Below are 26,256 nucleotides of genomic sequence, written 5' to 3'. Positions count from 1 at the left end.
CATGAAAGCTTCATTAATTTTACAGAGGTTCATTTTTTAGCACTAATGGAATGTATTCATAAATATATAAAGTTAAAAGAAAGTTTCAGGATATCCTTAAGATATGAACAAGAAGGTAATTAAACCATCTCTAACTCAATGCTGTACTTTCACTAACATGTAGAAAAAAATGGCATCACAGCTTTGCGATGAAATGGGATGAAGCATAAACATTTTTGAGATGGAAAAATTTGAAAACTTTTAGGAATTCAGTTTTGCAGCAGAAGTGCTGATATTTCTGAGTGCAAATTGCTTCTGAATGAAAAACAGGTTTCTATTTATGGAAAATATTTTCTGTTAACAACCTCAGAAAAAATTTTATGCCTTTGCTAGGGGAAGAACCATGCAATCAAATAATTCCTGACCAGGAGTAGCTAAAAAATAGTGAGATTGATTTCTTTTTCTCTTCCATACTATTAAAACAAAATGCTACCCATGTAACTGTGTCTTTTGAACACTGTGCTTCTGCTAACAGCATAAATCACCAGGATTTCCATGTATTTTGAAGCTACAGAAAAGTGAAAATGAGAGGTCAACCAGACATTGTGTTAAGTATAATCACATCAAGACATAGAACATAAGACTGCTTTACTGCCTAAAAGAATTGGTTCAAGACAGAAGACTTCACATGCCTTTTATCCAGGAACAATGCACAGTACAAGTTATATAAAGAGGTTGGAATATATTGACTGTGCACTTGCTATCTGATTGTGATAAAAATTGCGAAGAATTGTGCCAATTAGACAGCCATAAATCACCCATTTGAGACTAGATGTTGGTGAAAACAGCAGGAAATAACTGATCATGTCTATGCAAGCAGTATCTTATTTCCTAGAAGCAGGTAAATGAAAATTAGCATGGACCAGGCTAGTCAAGTGTGTCTGTCAGGTGTGCTGTGGAACACTGTACTAGATATTGTATTGTGTAATGAAACAAATCTCTGGAAAACTACATTTTATTTTCCTTTGTCTCATTTCTCTACTTCTCTCAAAGGGGAGAAGGCAGGTCCTGGCCTCTGTACAATCAGCAGATGTTCTGAGAGTCATTTCTATTTTGGTTTTGGTGTTTGCTCTTAGCTTTCCCTGTTAATGGAGCTGCCTGGAAGAAAAAAGTACTCTACTGTTTTCTCAACAGTAAAGAATTAAGTATTAGTTTGTTTGGGGTTTTTTTGTATAACGTCTTGATGAAATTAGCATTTTCTTTCACTGTCAATTTCCAGAGGGGAATTTAATCTTGCTTGAATTTATGGGAAAAAGAAACTTTTGACTGGCAAGTTTCCTCACTAAAGAGGACACAGTAAACCCTCAAATGGGATGAAATATTTACCAAAATAAAGCTGAAATATTTACCAAAAGAACAAGAACTTTTTTGATGCTGCTACTGAAAAACTGCAACAAGCACATTCCCTTTTCATGTTCTTTCATCTTGTCTGAAAACTCAGAAGAGAATAAGTATTGTGGAAGAATTCTCACTGCCTCTGACAAGATTTTTTTCTACTTACTCTAAAATCCAGAAGATTCTTTCATACTAAAGTGAACATTTTTAACGAGCTCAGACCATTCCAAAGACATTGATGTCTCTGGGATAAATCTGCTGAAATGAAAGGACCTTCCCTGGGGTTTACTTTATAGAGCTAACCAAACAACCTATGGTGCTAAACAGTCTTTCACCTGGATTTTTGGAAGAGTATATGCCCAGTTTATTTCAGCAAAATGAATTCTGCTGAAAAAATGCCACAGGAGAGTTCAGAAAGCAATCTCTGGACACCTGCATCTCTTTGTGTTAGTTCCTTGACTTTCTCCATCTTCGTAGACATGAGAAGGTGTCTGAAAGGGGAACCTGAAGGGGACCTGAAAGGTACTCAGATCAGTATGCCTTTGCTATAAGATGACTTGTCTTTTCCCCATGTTCAAGCTTTACTTAGGAAAGCATTCAACTTTGTGCTTTGTGTCTTGAGAGAAACCTCCAGGTCCTTCTTTCTTGTGCTGAGAATTTCACACAGTACATTCTTTTGTATGTAAGAGAAGGGTTCTTGTGATGTGTCCTGAAAATCAGTGTATTTCTTGTGATTTGGATGAGCTTTTCCCAGTTCCTTCTGAAAACATTTTCAAAGTACATGTCCTTATAGTGCACCTGCTAACCAAAGATTTTCTTGTATTCAGGCCACACAGAATAATGATGTGAACTGGATTACAGGGCATGGACCCTCCTGCCTGGCAGCTGTGGAAAAAGCCTTATTTTAGCACAGGCTACTAACTAGGCCTGCGTCTTCATGCAGATGACGTTACTTCCTGGTCCTTCTGTTTCCATTTTTTATTCCCATTCGTTAATTTGATATCATTTTGACTAACAAGGATGGATAACATCGTAACCAAAACCTGATGCAAGAGTTAAGGTTTTGTACATGGTTTTAATAGCAGTACAGAGCAGGCAGATTCATCACTACATAGGAGATAAAATTGCAAAAAGTTATTTTAAGATACCAGCTTTTTAAAAATTGGTACTCAAAAAGCACTCCTGGAAAATTGATTGCTTAGTTCACCTTGTACAGAACACAGCTAATTCTTTGAATCTTACAGCATCACATGGAAAGGCAGTGAAGTGCAAGTCTATACTAAGTAGTGAGGTCATTTGCTGACATTAATATCATTGTGGTTTGCTCTGATCTTTCAGTACAGGGAAGCACAGCTGCAGCAGAAGGCTGATCCTTTCCTTGAGCAAATACTAATTCCTTTGGTCCCTGGAAAGCTTAAGTGAAGTCGCTGATAAACTAAGCTTTAACAGGCTTTAGGACCTTAATAATTTTCGAGTCAGCTGGGGAAATCTGACCCTTTTCTGTTTGCAATACTGTTGTTTCCATGGGTTTGTACACGTCAGTCTTTTGCCACCCACTAAGGTTATGACAGTAATCTAAAGGGTTTTTTATTCTTTAAATCCAAGTACTTTCTTCAGTTTCAACTCCTGAACTGGAACAGCTCAGGTAGGAGACTTTTAAGAGTACTCATCAGAATCCATATATTTCTTAAAATTAATATACAAAAAACCCCAACATGCTACATCAAAGTAATATTACACAAAAAAACATTTTGGGAGCATAGCTGAAGAATCCGCTGCTGCCACCTGTTCCTGCTAGGTTCCCTCATGACTTACCATGACAGAATTTCACAGAGTTCTCAAAGATGTTGGTCTCAGAGCACCTGTGCCAAGCTGTATGGTGAACCAAATGAATTAATCACATTAGCTCACACTAAAAAACTCCATCAGATATTTATCCTTGTAAATCCCAGTTGTACTGGATAATAAATTATCTTAGGGAGGCTGCTGTGCTCAACAGAACCATTGCAGTGCAAGTGGGACATCTGCTCCACAATTCAAGGTTCTGATACATCTCCCTTTACATTGCTTCAGTTCATGCTTATTGCCAACAGTAGTTTGTGCTTAAAGCAGATCTGCAGGCAGGGAGAGGTGATTTGGAGAAAAAGAGAAATCTTTCATTCCTGGGTAGACTGTTTTCATTTTCTGGTTCCATAGTGGAAGAATATGGTCTTGGTGAGTCCATGTTGAGTGACATTACTCTAGGTCCTCATTTTCATGCAAGCAAGAAGAAGCAGTGGTCAATTATCCACTGATTCCTGCATGGGATACCATTGGACCTTCCAAACCTGAAACATCCAAGGCATCTGGATGGGCTACCTCCCAGATTCCAGTAAAAGGGCATCTACAATCCACATAGGTACTATTCTTCCCAGAGTGCCGGCCTAGGGCTGAGTGTGTGTGGGTGTCTTTTTTTTCCTCTGGTCTCTGGGGCTGCTATGAGCAGCAACCTAGGAAGAGAGCTTAGCTTCAGCTGCTGTGCAATACAGCCAACTTTTGGTCACCACCTTCTTACAGCCTGTCTGTTTGTAGTTTGTAGCTGAGGGGTCAAAAATCATCTGTCTCTCCTAAGAAACTCCCAGTCTTACAGGAATGCAAGCATCAACATTAGCAGGAAGAGAAGCAATTCACAGACAACATAGAAATGTACTGTGGTTATCATGATTGCCATCACAAAAGGAACTATTGAAAAGGACTCAAAAAGGGAAAGAACCAAGGAATTCTACAACTGAGGCTTTAATTCAGCAGAACAACAAAAGGCTCACAGCTGAACTTTCCTGTCTCCTCACTGGTCCTTTGAACCAGTGCTTTCTGTCTTCAAGGAAAATGCATTCATTTTGATGGAAGCACATTATTCATTGTTTCATTTTACCTATATAGGCCACAGACAAATGCAAATTATAAAGAAAGCACTAATGTGAAATGGCAACTTCATGTTACCATCTATAAAAAATACCTGGAGGCAGTAAAGAACATTCTGAATAGCATTTCAAAGCTGTAGTTTTTAAAGCTATCTAAGAAATAACGATTTTTTTTCTTGATTACTCCATCTGAAAAATCTGTTAAGCTTTCATTCAAAATCTATGAGTGCTACCACTCATAGAAAAAGTGTGAAACAAGACAGAAATTAAGCTAAACACTACTGTAAAATGGTGAATTTTCACTCTTTCTCCATATCTGTAAGCAAGAAGTAAGGTGTCAGTGAAAGTGTGAGAGAACAAATACTAACTTCATCTGGTTAAGGGAAGAAATTAGAACAAGGAAATCCAAGGTTAAAAAGTCTTTTTCTCAAAGTGATATCCAGATTAGTTTTTTATATGAAGTCTATGGAAAACAAGTTAACAGAAAACCAGCACTGGTCTCCAATTTCCACAAGAAAAGTGACTAATGACAGGGAACAGTTTATGCAGAGTTGTTGGACAATCCACTCAGTATTGACTACTGAGCTACTTAGAAACCCCACACATTATTATCTTTCACATTTTGGATGAAAGGTCTAGAAAACAAAGAATTAGATAGATTTTTTTTTAAAGAACCCTTTATCGGACATGATGAATATGAAAATATCCTTCCTTTTGATGGTCTTAAGACACTTTAAGTTACTTTTCAGCATTACCTTTTGCCTTACTATAGCTGAATTGGGAGATTAACCAGGTGCATATTTCATAAAACTATATATATTCTCTTCTGGGAGAACACTGTCCCTGCTGTGCCTTCCATAGCCTGCTTTCTCCTGGCAGGCCCATTCAGAAGATTGATTGAAAATGAGTCATTCTAAAAATACATTGTTTTTTAAATCTTCTTGCAAATTCAAGAAGATTTAATAGTGCAAATATATCACTGTGACAAATTTAATTAAGAAAGAAAAAAAGGCAGATTAAACCAATGTCTTTCCTAAATGATATGAAGTAACTTTCATCCAATTAAATGATGTCAGCTTCTGCTAACCATTTTCTTGAGAAGTACAATTAGAAAAAAGGGTCCTCCAAAGATAGCTGAGAACCTGTAAAAAATGTTCTCATCTGCTGAAACAATACCTTTTAAACTCCAATTTAAACTATTGTTCTTAGTGTACCTGCATCTTTGCAGGACTGCCACTGCTGAAACCCATTCATTCTAGAAAATAAATGCTTAGCTAGAATTACTTTTCACATGTTAGGAGCGTAGTGATTCATTGTATCCTCAGAAAGTTGTTTTAGGTAGGTGAGATTAGCTTGGGAATGATGCTGCTCCAAATTTGACAGCAGGCCATCCTAGTTTGCTTTACAAAGACTTTCTCTTCCTCCTTCTGTTGTGGGATGAGGGTTGAGCACAGATCCTGTTTAAGACAGAATTGGCATTAGTATCCACTACTCAGCCTAGCATGAACACAAAGCAATGTTAAATCCCCTGCAAACCAGGACTGAGGAGGGAGAGAAGAAAATGACAGAAACTGGATTCTTAGTAAGACATCAGGCTTTATCCATGAGGAAGAAGAACTGAAAAGGGATTCGGAAAGAGCACATAGCAGACCTGAAGACAGCAGCTATTGAAGCAGCAGTTCAGAGCTGTACAGACAAGGTAAGGGTTGTAAGACAGTATCAATCCTCCGCCAATTTCGTTCTGCAGAGAGGCAGGTCTGAAAAGCAATGAACAATTAATTGATTGGAAGATTAGACCAAGCATTTAGCAGCAACAGGGATTAATATTATTCTTAAGCCCTGTAAACTTGTTTACGTTTTTAATTCAGTTAATGCCCAAAAACATGGAAAACTAGTCTTCTACTAAACTCCATGGAATCTGTCAACATCATAAGCCACACTTAGAAAAGCTGTCGAAGGAAATTTATCTAAGATTTACAAAGTTTGGAGATGGTTTCAGTTTTATGTCACTTGCCTTTCTATCATATGCATAAGTTAATAAATTACATCACCCTCCCAAAAATAATATTTGACACATTAAATTAAATACCAATTAAAATACAAAATTAAATACAAATTGATTAGTAACAGGACAATTTCAGGAAGTTACTATCTCTCTGCATCATTACAAATGCAAGAGGTTTTCTATTTCCATTTTCTCATCCCATATTCTTTAGCTCATTAACTAAAGATCCTCTCACTGCTCTGCTGCAGTTAAGCTGCATGACTCTATTCTGGTCTTCTCATCAATTTAAAATAGCACTGTCATTTCTTAACTGCAGCACATTGAAATGCACAATAAGCATGTGGTTAGAATCCAGTGTTGCCCAAGTTTTGTCAGAAAAAGTTTTTACTGTCTGTGGATCTCTCTTTTTCTAAAAAGTCTTGATGGTTATTGACTATGGATCTAAATGTTATGTTTATTCTTATGTAGAAGTCCTATCCTCCAGCATGTAACATAAAGATGAGAGAATGTTTTTCTATATGTGGAAGCATCCCCTTGAGCATTATGATAGCTTTAAAAAATTGATACCTTCATTTATTTTGCATTTATAATTCATGCAGATTTCAGTCTGAAACAGCCTCTTTCTGGAAGTTTCTGGAAGTTTCTGCAGAAGGAAATCTCCTTGGAGTCTCAAATTTTTTTCCCTTCCAAGAGGAATCTAATAATTAATCCATACCATAGGATATAAACACCCACTTTCTATGGATTGTTTTATTTTGAAAGCAGGTTCAGCTCTGTCTTGGCAGTTTTCTTCTTCAATGTAAATAAATATGTATATCATGATTTATATTCTAGGAGTGTCTCATAGTCCCAGACACCTGAAGCCACACTGGCACACAGCACCTGAAAAATCATCGGTGCAAAATTTCTAGATTTGAGGTGAAAGTAAATAAAAGGAAGAGGCAGAGAAAAGCCACAAAAGCCTGGTCTGGTGACGTAGCTCCTAGTCCATCTTTTTTTCTCCATGCTAGTGATGCTGCAACATTCTTCCTCTGGAATGCAATTCACCTTCACTGGAACAAGCCAGATTTTCCCCAGGGCATGAAGAAGAGCATTGTTGCTCTGCCACCCTGTACTCATTCAGTCTGGTTTCGTCTCAGCCACAGAGTATTCTAAGAGCAGGATGATATACCAAATACTGAATCTTCATTTTATTTTAGTTATACCTTTTACTAGCTAGGTCTCAAAACCAAGAAAAAGGTTCAAGGAAAAGTAAGCACTCATGTCATGTTTGTCAATGAGAAAGGAGAATTTTGCTAGCAAGAGCTCAGTGTTTGTGACATAACTTTAGCAGGTTTTCTAGTGGGCTAGGATATTTTGTCTGCCATATGTGTGTATCTGAGTGTGTTTGACTGATTGCATGTTCTATAACAGCCTTTTCTCTCATGTGGACTTTTTGGGTAATTTGAATAGGTCAGACTCACTCACAGCCAGCTCTGACAAGTGCTTTCATCTGCAGCTTCCTATTAGCTCCACAGTGTTTATTCAGTTCTTGTCCTTAGTATGGGAGGGAGGTTTTCAAGGCTATGTTTATTGCTGTGGGATTAGTTCCTCCACTTCTCCCATCAGTTGTAATTGTTATTTTCAAGCAATTCCTTGACAGTGACAAATCTACACTTGCTTACAGGTTTTCTTCCTCAAAACTGTGACTGCAATGAAATCCATACCTCATTTCTTGTTCTGTCCTGCCTTTTTTCCCCCCTTTGTCTTGAACAGTTTAACTTTCGTACAGCTGCAAAAGTAACCAGGATTCTTTTGAAGCATTGGTAAGCTGTAATGCTAAAATTCAAAGTAATGCACAGCTTGAATGTTGTGGCCCCACTGGATTCTTTTCTGCAGTGATGGCTACTAAAATACCGGTGCTTGGTAGTGTTCACTGCATTTGGAAGTTATTTTCATGTGGAGTGGACATGGTTTGGTCATTGTGTTTTACCTAACAATCTCACTGTGAACAAGCATTCCTGTTATGGCATGTTTTGTATGTGGAAGAGGTCTAAGGCAGAGGCTAAAAAGAAAAATCTATTAATTTAATTTTACCATTTTACATGCAATGTTATAAAAAATCATCCTATACTTTATATCTGATCTTGAATTTAAGAGAAAATTGGTGAGTAATTGCCAGGTAAATTGATAGATGTGGTTTTGTGGAAATGAGACGGGGAAACATTGCTAACTGGTGTTTCAATTTGCCATTCTTAGCTTTTGAGCATGAGTTCACAGAAGATGTGCAGGACTCCAAGGAAGGTGTAGCCTTGTTATTATGAATTTCCTTGTCCTGTCCTCCATGCCATTTCATATTCTTTTGGAAGACATCTGCTGCTTCACATAAGGATATTTGGTTGCTCTTTTTTCTCAATGTCTTCTTGCCAAAGAAGAGCCAAGCTGTTACTGGTGACTCTCAGAGATATAACAGTGTATTATCTTCTTAAAAAGACATTTCCACAGCATACCTGACCACAAAGGAAAATTAGAAGGAGGGAGCTGTGGAGGGAACTCCTACTCTATGGAGTCAAGTCTCAGTGGTGTACCATAGCCATGCATCTTCTGCCTTAACTTTTCACAAGAGCTCATGACACAGTTGAAATATGTTCACTAGCAATGTGTCCCTGGAAAGCAATTTGTCTTTAGCAGTTAGACTGCAAAAGCTGGTAGTTTCCCAGGGGTTCTCTCTTCCATTAATCTCAGTGTTATTTGTACCACATTCTGCCCACACTGCTGCCTTGCAATAGTGGACAAAATATTACAGCTTCTATTTGGCACAAATAGGGTATGCTACAGGCACATGGCACCCATGGTCCTGCAGGAATGTGTTTCTCTGTAAAGTCTCATCACAGAGGGTGACAGAGTGACATAGTCATGTTGAGATGATGCCCACTTATGTGACCTCAGTGTCACTCACAATTGCTTTGAACATAAAGACCTGGCTTTGGATGGAGTGCATTTTTTGTTAAGACAATTCAAAGTTTTAGGTATTGGAGGCTTTTGCCAGATAAGTATCTCCGATTCCCACTGGGAAAAGGCAGGAATGTGCATTGTTTGATGAATCAATTAAAATTAATTTCCCCACAGCCAAGCCATCTTTGTGCTCATTAATATGGGTAAATTTCTTGTTAATCTGTCATTTTTCATCACATTAATACCATCCCAAGAGCATGGGAAGCTTAGTATAGTTAATCCTCTTGAAGATGAGAGTTGTTGCTTTTTTTTCCTTACCTAAAACATGAAGATCTCCCTTGGAGAAGCACAAATAGAGTTTCTTCACTGTCAACTGACAAAGTCTATTGGCAATAGCAAGGCAGTCTGTGAAAGATGTAAGCTTAAGTCTCCACCAATTAATGAACCAGAGCACTGTTAAATGCCATCAGAGACCTAGGATGGACCAGAGCCAGACATTCTCTGCCAAACAGTAACACATTGGGGAAAAGTGGATGTGCATTAGCAAATACAAGCTTACAGATGTGGCTGTCTGTTGTTTTTCTTATTTAAACATTCTGAGGTTACTGCACTTAAAATGTTGCAAAAACCTGGGTGAAGCTCTCACTCTTGGGAAAGAAATGGAGAAAGCTTGGCAGAGAAATATGTTTCTTAAGCCTACCGCTCACAATAAACAAATCCTAGGCTCCTAGGCAAAAGGAAAGTCCTGGCATTTTTACCCCAAAAGCAAGGAATCTTGGTGAGAGCTCAGGTGTCCTATTTAAGGGAAAGGATCTGTTTCAAATTTCCCTCTTTGGCCCACTAATACCCAGAAGTTTGAGAAGGCCCCAGGTTCTCCATAAACATATTGGTAACCAAATAAACAGGATGCCATTAGGCAGAAGGAAAGAAGCGTGGAGGCAGAAAGCAAAGTATGAAGATACTGCATGTTGTCACTGACCTTCTGTGTTCCAGTGACAGCTGGGCAACCTGCTGGCTCAGTGTGCAGTTTCTGGGGTGGTCTTCCAGAACAAATGTGGACATCAGCTTGCCAAGCTGCCCTTGAAGACCAGGCTGTACAGCCTGTTCCACTGCCTGAAAATTAATTCTCACCAGCTTCTTTGCTGCCTGGGAAAAGCTTCTAGATGCCTGACATGGCTGGCATAACTGACAAGGGTACAAAGAAGTTACTACTCTTGTAAATTGGTGGTAGTGAGGGCAGAGGTCCCAGCTTCATGTCAACAGACAGAAATAATGAATCCTGCAAACGTGGCAATAGAGATATGAGTCATTTAATGCAAGGGTGGAGCTGGCCAAAAATGTTTTCACCTGGAAATGTCTCATCCTTTCTCTTTCCAGGCAAAAAAGAGAGAGGTTTGGAAGAACAATTACATGATGTGTAGGTCTGGGATTTGGAGTAGGGCATGTGTTTCTCTGTAATCACAGGGCAGAGCAGGAAACAGCTTTCCTTGCTAGGCAAGGAAGGCAAATGTGTTTTCTGGCAGATTAGTTGACATGAGAGATCAGCAGACAATGCAGCAGCCCTATGAAGCTCTTCCAATATTTCCACAGCCAAGCCCCGAGCTTCTCAGGTTTATGAAACCTTTCCCCTAGCAACTGCAAGTCCTTCACTGTCAGCAAGCAGGAGTACTGCCAAGAGTAACTCTGCAGAGACTCACAAACTGCAGAAAGGAGAGGCATGTACCCTAGCCTTGTCTCTCCAGAACATTTCAAGGAGATGTTGAAATGGTCAACATTTCAGCCTTGCTCAGCAGCCTTTTCTTGTTCCATAACATGCCACATCGCTATTAGTATGTGTTTGTGCCCTTCCTCACACCTTTTGCTTTCATTTAGTCATAAAATCTGTGCACTTTGGAAAGAAGAAAGCCAGGAATTGACAAGCTGGGGCAGTCAGGGCTTAATAGGTCATCAGTGGAGAAACATGATGTGTACTTAGCACAGTAAGCCACTTTCTCAATGCAATGCTCTCTCTCTCACACACATTTCTGCTTTCTTGACCAGACAATCTCCTCTGGCACAGGAGATCTGCTGGGCAGTGGGCTCCCAACAGGCCTGTGCCTCTATCCCAACTACAGCTGGTACCTGATATCTGAAACCTTGGATGCAGCCCAGCTTGCTTCCATAGGGAACTGTTGTACACTGGAGACTTCCTGTCACCTGTCTGACAGTGACCATGGCCAGGCATGGGAACGTGGAACATCATTCACAATTAACTTGGCTTTTGTTCTGTACTAAGCATTGCTTCCCATGCTGACTACAGCCTCTCTTGGACACTCACTCAGAGCTGCTAATGGGAAAGAGGCAGGAGGGGTCTTGCAAAAGTTTTGCTCTTTGTTATCTCTTACGTTATTAGTAATATGTAAAGCCTTTGGAGTTTTATTCTTTATCTGCTTTATCTGCTTGTCTGCTTTATAAAAACAGTTTTTTTAAAAAGCCAGGATTTTTGTCTTCTTGCTCGTCCTGTAAGATCCTAGGCCGTGACTTGGAAGAACTCATGTAGAGGTACTTGACATTCTGCTTCTGCTGAGACTTTCTTTAACAACCATTTAAAAACCAACAACATCTGCTGAATTACTTGACTGATGCAGGACTGTCTTCTCTCAGCACTCAAAAGAGGAACTGAGACTTGAAGAAATTTTTTGAGTGGAAAACACTTGTAGTCCCTAAGAAATAAAAAAGTTCTAAGTGAAAGATGGTCATTCTCTGGTCACCTTTAAAGAGGCTTAGATCAGCTCATGTGGAGGGGAAAAAGGTCACCAACAGATAAGATTTACCATCAATGAACATTTAATTGTATTGAACTGACTATTCTGTATTGACCTGTTTGCTAAGCTTCTCTAAGGGAGCACTCCATGTGTTCTGCTGCTTAAGTATGGTATAGAATTTAAAGCAGGTAAATAAATTTCCACCTAAAAATATATGTATTTAAATATATGATATCAACTAGGTTGCTCTAGTTAATATTCTTGGTGTTAAAACCTGCAGAAACGTTTAGTAAGTGATATAATTTTAATCTGTTTCATCTCTTCAGTCCGAGGAGTCTTTCTGACATAGATTCCTTCGATGTTGTTGATATGTGTTTCAAGAGTCCTCAGAGAAGGCTGCTTATGTAAAGGACAAGGTATCTTGCTGAAACAGCTCAAAGATGGTTCAGTCCCATTACTCTCACTTCACTCGTGGGTGAAAATCATTAGCTCTAGCTTCCCCTACTCAGGCAAGTGAACTGACAATGGGCACTGTTCTCTCTCTTTGCCTTGCATGAGGGTGGATCTCCACAACCTGCTTTTGTGCATGACTTTAAGTGTTCATGCTGAGCTATCCTTCATAGCCACAGTAAATAAGAGAACTTGTGTTGTCTGCCTAGGAAATTTCCACTAAAATATTCTACTCTCATTTTTCTCCTCCAAATGTAGTGCAGAGCTCTGTTGAGTTAACCAAAAAAAGAAAAACCCAAAAAAAACCCAACCACAAACTCATGAGCAATTACCATCTGCTTGCCCATTATTTTGAATGCGTTGTGGGCATTTCCCCCCCTCTTGTTGTCATAGCCTATTAAGCTATTCTGGCTCATGTCCATACAAAAAAAACCTGCAATACCACAAGAAAATAAATGATTTTATTTTTTAGGTAATAATATGCGATCATTAGATGTTTCCCAACACTATACTATAACAAAATGTGAAAAGTTTCCAAATGCCTTACATCTCATTTCCATTTAGCACAGTGAAACCAAATTATTTTTTTAATTGTCTAAATAAGAAGGGCTTTCAATCTGTAACTTGATTGTCAGTTGGCAATACATGTTGGAATTTCTTCAAATATTACTTCGAAAGAGATAGTAATGGGTTTTGTGCCCAAGTGTCCCAGATGAGTTTCAGCAGCAAGATATTTTTTCAGAGAATCAATCTCTATTAATCTATTTATTTCTAAGTGCATTCACTTTAAAATGTTCAGACTTAGTCTGAGATTCCCACAGCATTCTCCTGGTGAAATGGTGTTTCTATGGTGCACTGTTTACTTGGTAAAAAACTGTCAGGATGGCCAGGCCCAGAGAGTGATGGTGAATGGCGTTACATCCAGCTGGGACCACTCGCAAGTGGGGTTCCTCAGGGCTCAGTTTTGGGGCTGGTCCTCTTCACTGGTACCTGGATAAGCATGTCCAGAGAAGGGCAGTGGAGCTGGTGAAGGGTCTGGAGCTCAAGGCCTGTGAGGAGCAGCTGAGGGAGCTGGGGTTGCTCAGCCTGGAGAAAAGGAGACTCAGGGGAGACCTTGTGGCCCTCTACAGCTGCCTGAAAGGAGGGTGTACCCAGGTAGGGGTGGGTCTCATCCCCAGGTAGCAAGTGAAGGGTGAGTGGAAATAGTCTCTAATTCCCCCAGTAAGGTCTAGACTAGATATTAGGATATTCTTTTTAATTTTTTTTTCCCGAGGAAGAATTGTAGAACATTGAAACAGACTGGAATGGGGAAGTGGTGGGTAGAGTCACCATTCCTGAAAGTATTCTAAAAACGCTTGAATGTGGCCCTCAAGGACATGGTTTAATGGTAAGCATAGGGTGGAGCTACATCAATGGCGGGGCTTGAGGATCTTAAAAGTCTTTTCCTTCCGTGATTCTATGATTTGTCATGCTCAGACTTCTCGAAAAAGAGGTTTCTTTGTGGCTGAGGGGTGAATGTCTGATGAGCATCTGCTCAGGTCGTGATAAAATATAGAAACATGAAAATGTGTCTCAATTTCAATAATTTAAAAGCAAGATGCTAGATATTGGGTTTGTATATGCAGAAAACTCACAGCTTGTCCAGCTATGAAACTGATGGTTTCATATCAGCAATACACTGGCTTCAGGTTGATAACACACATAAAAAAATTAGAAATGATCGTACACATACTTTGGCTACTTTCAGCAAAAGTAAAGTGAAAATTTAAACAGATTATGAAGTATGAACACCTTAATTTCATTTCAGTAAACATTCTCCCTTTTTGTGTAGACCGGCTTTTCTTGAGTTTGACTTTTTTGACCAGCAGCTGAAAAAATTTGAAAGATATGTTCTATTATCTGTAAATGGAAAGATTTTTTTTAATTAAAAATTTAATAGAAATGAACTATACTTTCAGTCAAACAGTTGTTGTTTGTGATGGTCTAAATCTCTCATAGCCAGCTGAAATGTTCAGCACACAGGTTTTAAATAAGTCCTTTTCTAATTCCAAATATGCTCAGCTGCTGCAGCTTGAGGTTCCCAAACACATTGTTATATCTGACCCTGTCATACAAAAATAGTTTTTTCTGAGAAAAGCAAATCTCAAATGAAAAAATTGTTTCCATCTCATAGCACTAGCAGAATTCAGCTTCTCAATACCAAGGACTCAGGAAAGCATAGGTGTTTGACATCACACGTTCCAGCCATTTGTCTTTTTCAGAAATACTTTTACCACCTATCTCAAACTAAACTGTAAAATCACAGGTGACAGGCCGTAGCAGAGTTATCTTCAACAAGGAATACCCCAATACAGTTACATTCTTGATGTGAGGTTTTTTTGGTGGTGGTGATGGGTTTTTTGGTTTTTTTTTACTGAAGAGGGGAGGGTCAGTTACAGAAGAAATAAAAATCTCAGTTGAGATTTTTAAACTGGGGATGTTTACGGTTGCCACAAACCGCTGGGGATCCCAATATACAGAACAGCATCGAGCCAGCATTGTTCAGTAGCCTTCATTTAAAACACATTTTCAGAGAGAGCTTTATGGACCCTAGTTCATCCGTGGCACTTCAGGAAGAAAATGAAATTAACACTTTAAAATGGACTTAATCAGGACCACGATGAGTATCTTTCCATCCAGACTTTCATTTGGAAGTTAAATATTTGCCCCAAATATGTAGTCCATGCCACCCCTGCTGTCAGTGTGAAGAGAAGGATCTTGCAGAAGGGCTAATCATTTCACCCTTTCATCCCAGGATCAGTGTCTGAGAAATAAATCACTAATGCATCTTCATAACTGGAGAAATTTTTAACTTCTAAGACCCTAATCATGATTTCTTTTTTTGTTTTCCTCTGGAGAGGATTTTACCTGACAAAATGTACTTTTTAAATGGGAAAAAGTAGATTGCACCAGCCTAACCCCCGGAATATATCCTTCTTCTTTTTTCTTTTTTTTTTTCCTAATAAGAAAGCAGAAGCTGTTTAAAAAGAATCATTTACCTCCATTGCAAAATGAAGCCTTTCAAAATCCCTTGCTTTCATTCCCCAGTATCTGGATCTTGTCCCCAACACTTGTCTGATATGATAGCTCTGATTCCCTTAAACTGTCTGTTTCTTGAGGAAACCAGTGAATGGTATTTTCTTGCCCTGCTATCTTTGTCAAACACAGACCTCTCCTGGAGAGGAGAGGCTGCCATTGAACCCATAGGCTGCAGCAGCATCAGCATGTGTCAGTTTTGGCAGTGTTGGGCTCAAAATCTGAGTAGGTGTTCTGGCACGTAAATAATATGGGCTGATTCTCCATGATAGTCCTGTGGCTGCTTCTGTTAGTAAAACACCCCAAAAAACCAGAATGATCAAGCAATTGTCCTAAGGAAGGGTAGGTAAAAGGGTATTGGGTTTTCCTATGAGATGTATGGTAATATCTCTTTCTAACGTGATGCAACACTCATGCTGAATACAACTGCTCATGATTTGTGCCTAAGCAAGTAAAATGAGGCTTAGCTGTGTGGAACTTGCCATTCAAACAGTTTTGTTGTATATGTCACAAATTCTGGATCCTGAGATATATTTCATGTCATTGCAAATCAGTGTTTCACATTTTTTGTCTTAAGATCCAAACATATTCTCACTACACCATAGCTAAATGTCCATGTTTCTTTCAAAGGAGTGTTGTTCTGCTCTTCTTAAGGAAAACTAATTCCTAGTAGCAAAACTTTTTTAAAATTTGATCATCGCCTGTACAAATTAAAAGTCATCAGTGTTTCTGACAAATGAAACAATGTTTCAAATAACATCCATGTTGCTCCTCAATTCTGTTACCATTCTATTTGTATATGAGCCTCCATGCTTCGATTTCCAAATGTAGCCTGATAGGAATTTCACAGGAAAGCATTGCAAACAATTTATGAAATCACTGGGGTTTTTTATTGGCTGTGATTCCATTTTAAAAGAACATCATACCACTTACCCACATCATGCAGGAAAAAATACCAGTAAAATAACAAATTAAAATCACATTCACAATGTCTCTACTTTAAATAATCTTCAAGTACTGCATGCATCTGAAAGAAAGCTGGGGAGCATTTCTACTAGAAAATGCATGATTAAGTTAAATTTTTCTCTGTGTGTATGAAAGAGAGAAACAGGCAATTTTTTAATGACAGTACTGAAACATTTTACTAACTCAGTGCATGAAGAAACAGTTATCTTGATAACATATATTCAGAACAAATACAGACAACTTTCAGATACAGAAGACGTTACATTTAGATCACAACAGCTAGTCTCTAACAATGCTTGTTCTAGCACAAAAAGCTTGGCAAAAAGATGTATTCAGCAGCACTGGTATGGTCTTTCTTGATGAAGGAGAGAGGCTGGGAGAGATCTGAGCCAATGTATGATACTAGAAACATAGACAGAGGAACTCCAAAGTGATTAAGCACATGATCTTATATTTTGTTTTATTCATTTTAAACACAAGAGTAGCATTGATAATTAATATTGCAGTCTGATTTCATATGGCTTTCTCTACATATAAATGTGAGTTCTCAAGGTCAATGGCAAACTAAATCATTTACCCTCCAAATGAGAAGGCCCTTTGACTATTTTTTTACTAACCTGTAAGGTCTTGGAGTTGTGAGGGAAAATGACTGCAGTGTCTAGCCAACAACCTTTCTGTGTAAATAAAAACTAGTTATAAAACTAAAATACCTCATTTACCTGAGATTGAACAGACCAGTGAAGCAAATAAAACAATGCCATGAAAGACAAAAAAATATTCAGAATCCAAACAATGAACCATGCTTCTCTTTGGTCTCTTGTTTAAGTGCTTCATCACCTGCTTGAATGCCAAGGGGAAAAGTGTGAGAGACAATGTTTCTGACTTCCACACATGAGCCAAAGGTGTCTGTGTCCCTTGTTACCAGTTCTGAGTGGGAAGGGAAATAGATGGGCAGAAGAGAAGGGAGAGTGCCTTGCTCTCGAGTCTGTTCAGCATGGCTTAGGCACTTCAGGACTGTGGAATGACTTGAGGAGAGGTCCACTCTCATGCAATGTGCCAATGTTGTATGAGGCAAAACCAAGCAAAACCTATCCAGTACCTGTGACAGATCTTCTGTCATGTTTCTTATGGCAAGAAAAGGAAAATGGGAACGAGCAGCTCACACCTGGATGAACTCTCTCCTGTCGATGGAGGAAGGGCTGGTGCAGGTGTGCCTAGTTGAGATGCAGAAGTGATGAAATGGCTGAGCTGGGAAGCCCCCACAATGAAAAAGACTCAGTAAACACTACTTAATAAACCACCTTCCCTTTGCCTCCTACTCTGTGAACCTGGAATGAAGCCTATATGACTCAGTACAGTGATTCTATGGCCCTCTTCAGGTGTTCAATCCAGATGTTCACACAGCTCAGGAGCTCACCTCACAAGAGCAGTATTTTTACCGTTCTGAGCCCAGGGATAGCACTACCTGCTTAAGAAATTTTACTACAGTCTACACAAGATCCTGACTTAGATCAGTCATTCAATGCCACATCTGCTGAGGCACAATTACCTAAAATGATACCAAACACTCTTCGTTTCTCTCTCTCTTCCCCCCATTTTCTCCCATTTCCCCACCTTCCACAGATGTGTGCACAAACATGCACAATCAAACTGCCAGAGAGACTGTGAAAACAATCAGCACTAACATTCTGCAAGGGGAATGCTAGGCAGAAAATTCTGATCTGACATGAGAACAGTATTTGGTTGGATGAGGAAGGGAATCAGTAATGGGGGCTAGGGAAAGGTCAGCGAGCAAGTGGTAGAGAAAAGCCAAAGTAAAGTGGAATAAGCTTATCTTCTCATTTGTTTGTTTGTTTGCAGAGTTCTCCAGCACAAGGCCAGGGGAATATATGAATAGACGTGTTCATTTTAGCACAGGCACATTTCTGCTGGTTTTACTTATGTGTTAGAGGATGCGTGCCACAGAGATTAATCAAGGCATTTCAAAAGTATTGATGTCTGTATGTCAGTGATCTATGTTAGGAGATCTAGTGACCAGTGAGTGGCTGAAACGAAGAGCCAGGCTGCGCTTTTTAGCTTTTGGGGATGTTGGATACTCTGTAGCCGAGCATTAAAATGACCTGCTGCCCTTGTGACAGAAATAGAGTTTACAATTTTGTGAGATTTACTTAAACAGCCTCAAATTACTAGTTGCAGAATTTGCATGGGGTGAGTAGGATACTCTTCCTAGAAAATGGTAAATTGTTCAACACTACTATGCTGTACCCAAGCACAGATTCATAAAGTGTTCTGGGTTTACTGAAAGTCTCAGGAGGGAAGCAGTCATCTTGCTTTAAATTAAATTTAGGCAGAAAAAAGTCCTGCTGACATTATCCAAATGAGTAAAACTTGCCTTCTGGATAGCCCTTGGCAGCTTGTACTTGAACAAACAAGTCTTTTTCATATATCCAGCCAGAAACAAGCTGCATCTTTATCAACTCGTTCTGACTTGTATATCAGTCAAACCTCTTCAGCCTCTGCCTTGGATTCCATAGAAAGTTATGTTTGAAATTATTTGAGAAGAAGCAAGGACTGTAACACCTGAATAAAAATTGTATGAGGAGGGCATATTATATTATTCTCTTTCAAAATACTCTTTTCCTATTGCAACAGATGCTACTGGAAGGTACAGAGCTCTCATGCTCAATTCCTTAACCATGGTACAGATTTCTTCTGCTTACCTGGAAAGGTGATACATGTCTTCTAAAAGATCTTATTCAGGATAATATTGAGATGTTTGCCTAAACTCAGTTTCACTGAATGAGTGGAAAGAATTTCCATTGAAGTAAAATGTTTAATTTAGGTACATAATGAAGCGTCTGATATTATCCTCCTTTTTGTTGCCAGCAGAAAGAGTGTATTTGCTTTCAAATCTCATCCATGTACTTAGGAAATTTTTGTCGTTCCCAGGACAGGGACAAGCAATGTTAGTTCTGCTAGCCAAACCCTGATTCTCCTGACAAGATTGTGAGACTGAGATGGTGAGTCTCCAGCATCAACTACAGAGACCTAGCTAGATGCAAAATTTCAGGATTAGCTCTTCAGATGATAAGCCAGATACCTGTGGACCTGTGTTCAAAATAGGTCTATCTATGTATTGAATCTATGTAGGTATTACCAAGTCAACATCTCCCATAGAATTTAGATTTTCTTATGCAATTATGTGACATCTACAGTGTTTCATTGAGGAGACCTCTGAACCTGTGTCTGCACAAGGCCACAAAGATAATGGTGAGAAAAAAAATCTCCCATCCTGCTAGCATCAAGGGATACCACATACTTCTGTAATATTAATTAGCTCCTGCAGAGCCCTAAGAAGCATCCTCACTATACGCTTTTATAGTAGGTAGAGACTGAAACCTACATTTTACAGGTGAAGAATCTCAGTGGGGCAGAAAATAAGTGACCTCCCAAAGGCAATGCAATAATTTAGCACAATAAACGTAATGGATATTTATGGGTCTGCCATGACTCACATTCAGACCACCACACACTCCCACACACTGCAGGAAAGGGTGGGCAGGACACAGCCACGACAATGTGCTGGGACCCAAATGTCCAACCCGCAAGCACTGCTGGAAACAGGATGGTTGAATATGGCAGAAAGAGGAAGATTGGTTAAACAGAGCAGCAAATACACTTGTCATTGGCTTCAGAGGGGTTGGGGAGGTCCTCTACCAGAGCACGGTGCCCTCTTCTCTGGTTTCAGCTCTCTGTATGGCAAGTGCCTGACCAATTTGCTCATTCAAGGTAAATGTATGGCTAATTCCCAAAGTAACATGACTCTTGCTTAGATTCTGAGGCATTTAACTTCTACAGCATCTGAGGGCAGATGATTCACTTTTTCCACAATTCTGAGTGATGTCAGCTGTGTAAGTCATGCATGATTTACTTTCCAAAGGATCTTTTATTTATGTCACAGATGGAATTAAAACATAAAAACTCTGCTTCCATGGGAGAACTGAGATATCCCTTCTGAGAGCAGATGTGCTCAAAAAAAAAAATGGCTAATGTGACCCAATCAATAGGAACATTATAATAATGACTAATTATTATTAATAATAAAAATAAGATCATTTAAAAAAATTAAAGAGGCCACTGTTCATACTTAGTGAACACTCATTCTTGCATTGGATGGAAATGAGATTGTTCCTTTTCTATGCTTGATGTGCAGTGCTGTATTTAACATACACAGTACTATGGCTTATAATAAAAGTTGTGTAGTCTGCAGCTTTTTAATCTTTACATCCATTCAGAGGCATCTACTGGATGTGACTATGTACAAAATTAAGGAATGGATGAGTCTTGGGGCAGAGGAAAGAGGCGGTTGGAAGGGTATGGGAAGCGAAGGGACTCCTAGTGAGCAGTAGAGGGAGGGCAGAGGTGGGGAGGACTGCGGGATGAATGGCAAGATTTAAATCCCCATTGGGCAAAAGAGAAATCCTTTGCAGTACTGTTTATGCCCATCTAACAGTCTGCAGCTATTACTTCTTGAACATGTCCTGCAGGGGCCCTGGTAAGTATTTGATGACTGTGTCTAGGATGCTCTCTTCTTCTTCCTCCTCCTCATCCCCACAGCCAGGAGGGATCGCCTTCTTCGGGCGTGTCAGACTCCCTTCAGCATTAGCTTCCAGTGCAGCCTGGGCCTCTGCTTCCTTTTCTTCCTTCTTCTTTATCCCATACTGCAGAGGAGAGATAACACATTGTCTGAATCATAATACGAGAAATAACACATCTGCTGAACAGGAAGCCAGCCATTGCATGTGGTGCCTCATATTCTGCAGTAAGAACATCACATATTCTCATTTTGCTCTTTTGCACAGATACTAAAAATATCCATACTAACAACCCTCCACTAAATATAGCCCAGTGGATGAACAGCCTTCACAAGAAAAGATGCTGAGATCCCTCAGAAGCAAGCACAGGGGAAAAACTGGGACTATGCAGCTAATGGGTCACTAGTAAAGAGAATATAAGCTCTGGGTTAGTGAAGTGTTAGGGAGGCCTTCTACTGATGTTGATCCTGCTCTTTTCTGTTCACAAGTCTGATGCTTAGGTCCATCATCTGCAACGACTTCGAAAGTCCATCTGCAGCATTTTATGGTTTATAGATGTGGCAAAACTTCAGGGAAAAATTAGTTACCCACAAAAGAAAGCAAACAGGTCAGGACAGACAAGACAGCAGTGAAGACAACAATATTTAGATATTCTCATGTGGGACATATCCTATAACATTCATTCATGTTCTCTTTTTATAAGTGGGACAGAAAGACCTCTGTGAAAATAAACGATCATGGGAAAATCAGCTGACTATTTGAAGAGAAACACTCTGAACCCTGTGAGTAGAATGGGTACTTGAAATTTGCTACTTCCACTAAGAATTAGCAGCATGCCACTAAGACGTTAGATAAGTAACCAGAATCCTATTTTATGATATTAGATTCAAGAGGCTACATTTAATACAGGACTAAACATATGCATATGCTGCTCTTTCCGTAAGTGTTTTTCACACTGCTTCAGAGATTAAGGTTATAGACAAGGAAAAAAAATCAACTCAAACTGCCACATGCAAATCTAGAGCAAAATGTCTACCTGCAAGCTATCCTCTGTACTATAGAATCATAGAATGGGTTGGGCTGGGAGGCGAATTTCAAGGCCATCCAGTGGCGAATTTCAGGCCAAGCAGTGAGTAGGAACATTTTCAGCTAGGTCAGGTTGTTCAGAGACCTGCTTTTTTTATTCAGATCAATTCGAATTTCCCAGACTGCTTCCACTTTTTCTGATAATAACTGGAGGCTAAACTTTCTTGGCACCGTGATCGTGATGCAAACGCAGGGAGTGTCCCATTTCTCAGTGCCCAGCTGAGCTTCAAAGAAGCCAGCTGTACATTTCAAGGATCCTTGCAGTCCCCAAGCTCACAGCTCCCTGTCTGGCAGCAGTGTTCTTCTGCTTATCACTTTTACCTTTTGAAAAGCTACCTTAATGGCTGCTCACGATCAGCTCCTGAGCCACCACCAGTCACCTCACACACACCTGCTCAATTGCTTACAATCCATGTTGCATGAATAAACTTGAAAACAACGTTGAAAAGAAAATTATATATGATTTCAAAAACATCAAAGAATTAACTTGGTACCACGCACTCAGTATTTTCAAGTACCAATAAAACCTTATTGTTGAATAGACATTAATTAGATGCTATTTTCATTATTTTTTCTTTTCATTTTTTTCTACTTCTAAAATTAGTACAAATTGTTAACCAGTCAAACCAAAAGTGCACTGCTGCATTCATGACTTTCTGATTTCCGAGGGCTATTGGGTGTGACTTTTCATCCTAAATATTTCTGAGCAAAGGCATTATTTTTTATTCCTTTCTCCATCATAATTTATATTTAAGATGACAGCCTGCAAAGTTGAAAGCAGTGGCTTCGACACACTCTAGCTCTCTAAATCAATTCTCTCATGCCAAAATGTTCATTAAGGACATTTGTCTTATAATTTTTATACCTACTGGGTGCTGGTCACACCTGATTTCACTGGAAAGATATTAAAGACAAATGATAAATCCATTCTCATGTGAGATGACTAACTTGTAGTTACAGGGCTGTGCTCCACAAAGGAGATTTAACACAGGACGAGCTACCACGCAGATGGAATGACATCCAGTGCTAGATTGCAGCCAGACTGCCCCATTCTCCCTCTCAGGCCACAGGTAGATGTTTCTAGGTGATTCCCAGTGTAATTTATATGCAGATTCTGCCTTCCTTTGCCAGCTAGAGGGGAACACTAGTGGAGACACCATAAATCACAGTAACACACAGGTACCCTGCATGCTGTCAAATTCTCCATCTCAAAACAAGTATCAGCCCAAGACGCACTGATCCTCTAGCTCAGGAACAAATATTCAGCTCACAGGAAGGAGTGAGTGGAACAAAACCAACCAGTTATGAGAATCTAGTATTATCATTTAAATTTCATAATATTATGTAATGCTTTGCATTAACAAAAATGTAAGCTGTGAAGATTCATAGGTAAATGACACACTTTAGGTTTGAAATTGTTTCAGAGGAAATAAAATTACAGAAATTAAAGTCTTAATATAAGAAAAAATTTAAAGAAGTGTCTTCATTTGGAAGAAAATTATTGCTTCCATGAAATAATTTGTGTGAAGTCAACAAATTATTTTTAAAAACATGACTAGAATAATCTTTCCGGTGCTCTGGTTTCCCTGAGGATAGGAAATATTTCATAACTTACAAAAGAAATTGAGGGATGAGAATAGTTTCATTTTTATTCAGGGTTCAACCCCACAAAAATTAATACCAAAAGCTGTATCATTACCTGCTTGGCCTTAGTCACATATTCATGTCTTCTACTATAAGCAGAATTATGGACCTAACCCAGGAAGATACTGAAACGTTTTTAGTAAGTCTACCCTCCTGCCACTCTGTGTTATTAAGTTATTGCTCTGTGGCCACATGGGGATTGGATAGTTGTCACTGGGTTATGTTAGAGAAATACTGTCAGCCTGGAGTCCTCAGTCATCAGCTGGGAAGAGAAGGGAAAAAATACCCAGGCCCTCACTGATGGGACGTCAGGAAAAGACAGACTAACATACTCATATACAACATCAACCTCCTCCCTGTCTCTTTTCTTCCTTATTCCTCCAGTTTTTCACAAGGCAAAGTAGGTGCATGAACTGGGAACATTCTGGAAATTTGATCTAATGACAGTAAGATTGTAAGGGAGTAGAGGGCTTTTGAGCCAATGAGATCTGCAGGCAAAAATGTGAACCTATCATAAATACAGTTACAATTTCTTAAGACGAGCCAACAATTTCTACTGAAAATGAAAATGTTTATCTAGCAAATATCTAGGCCATGGAATGAATAAACTGTAATATCCTAGTTAAGAGACTTGCAGAGGTAATAGCACGTCTTTGGGTCAGGAGTGGAACTGACTCTGCAGGAAGACAGCAGCAATCAATGTGCAAGGGAGTGATTTTCCTTGGATGAGATTTGGAACTGCCTACTTAGAAACAAGTAATTTATCTGAAAAAGCTAAAGAACTAAAAAACGAGGTTTATGGGGGATACAAAGACTACTTGAAGACTATATGGTGAGACAAGAGAAGTCAGGAAACAACTCTTCCCTCCAAGTGCTCTGAGAGCTTGAAACTGGACCTCAGTCCAAATATTACTGCATAGGAAATAATATTGTGTGAAATAATACTAGGTATCACATAACAGTGAGCTTTGTCTTCTGGGAAAAGGTTGGCATTTGAATTGTAGTGGTTTCATCTCTCTTCAGGGAATTGAACTTTGCAGTTGTTTTGCACAGCTGCAGGTAGAGCAGCACTGCTGAAACTATGTCCAAACAGCTGTGGCAGATACAGCCATCTTTGGAATTACTATTTTATTTACTAGCTAAGGTTTGGAAAGCTACTGAGAGATTTAAATGCTTATTCCTTATCTTGCTTCCTATAAATGTTATGGGATATAAAAGTCAGTCTATACTAACAGCTCTGTCTGTTAAGTTTCATTCATATTCTGAACCTCAATACAAAAAAAGAAAAAAAAATTAGCCAGACTTCAAAGCATATGGTTAGAAAAGACACTGGAAGGGCAACATGCACATCATTTTATCTCAAGAGTTAACCTGACCTGAATAACTCTTTTTCTTAGACTCCAACTACTGAAAACCTCTCACCTATTCTGGAACTTAACTACCCTTTGCAAATAAAGTATTTCTCCTCATGTCAAATGTGATTTGTCATGAAATGACTTTAAAAAAATCTGAAAAATATGCAGCTCCTGCAAAAAGACTTATCTTTCACCTGTCTTTTCGGACCTTATTTATCAATTGTGCAAAGTTCTTATTTTTCTCTTCCATTAGCAAAGAGAACACCAGCCCAATTTAGATATTTCCAACACTAATGCATGGAATTTTCTACCAGGAATAAATGCAGGACTGAAACAAACCAAGAGCAATGGGTAGAGTTCAGCACTGACCTTGAGTTCCACAACTGTGAGAGCCTAGGGTACAGAAAAAGACTCCCTTTTTATTTGATTTCCACAAACTTAGAAGTCTTTCTTTGGTCTCTCTCTGAGTGAACAGGCTGTCAAATACAGGAGGTGAGGGTGCTGAAACCCAGAGTCCCAAGCACACTGTTCTACTTTGATGTAGATCTACCCAAAAATGTGCCCTGGCTTTTCTTTCACCTCAAATCTGCTGATTTCATTTTGAGCTAAATTTGGCTCTTTTTGCTTGTTTTTTTTTGTTGGTCTACTTGTCTTTCTAATCAGTTCATTCATCCTGAGCTTGATAGTGAGGATTAGTCCCCAGAAAACTTGTGGGGGAGCCTTTTAACACATATTAAAGGAGGACACTCTCTTGGTCTCTCAAGTAACCCATTTAAGTGCAAGGTCTGCCATGCAGTGTTAGAATTACACTGACTGTTTCAGGCAACTCAGACACGCTGACCCTAGATAATCTCTTTGCTTTCTGAGGAGTAATGAACAAAGAATCACACCCTGCCACGTGGGCAGTCATGCCAATTTCAAGCTGTGGCAAGGAATGAAAGGTATGAGAGAGAACGCAGAGTGTCTCAGTCCATGACACACCAGCAGGGTGCGTGGGGGCTCTGTGTGCAATGAGTGTAGGTGTGGGCACTTTCGTGTCTCTAAATGCTGCTGCACAGCTCTGCTGACCCTGTCAATGTGTTAGCAGAAGACAGCTGATTAATAATGGAAAAGAACAAGGCAAAGTCT

The 26,256-nt window shown here is 39.3% G+C and overlaps 1 protein-coding gene across 1 annotated transcript in view; it reads right to left on the bottom strand.

Moving 5' to 3' along the window:
- Nucleotides 1–16,349: 16,349 nt before the first annotated feature.
- The window catches only part of CPLX1 (complexin 1), a 108,185-nt gene continuing 98,278 nt past the window's right edge, over nucleotides 16,350–26,256 (bottom strand). Inside the window, exon 4 of the mRNA XM_058044026.1 lies at nucleotides 16,350–21,169. Coding sequence (XP_057900009.1) covers nucleotides 20,972–21,169 — 198 coding nt within the window. The 3' untranslated portion in view covers nucleotides 16,350–20,971. The remainder of the gene's footprint in view (nucleotides 21,170–26,256) is intronic.

The sequence above is a fragment of the Melospiza georgiana genome, chromosome Z (assembly GCF_028018845.1).
Source record: "Melospiza georgiana isolate bMelGeo1 chromosome Z, bMelGeo1.pri, whole genome shotgun sequence".
NCBI classification, from domain to species: Eukaryota; Metazoa; Chordata; class Aves; order Passeriformes; family Passerellidae; genus Melospiza; species Melospiza georgiana.
The sequence above is the reverse complement of the archived record's forward strand: the minus strand, read 5'-3'. Positions and strand labels throughout refer to the sequence as shown.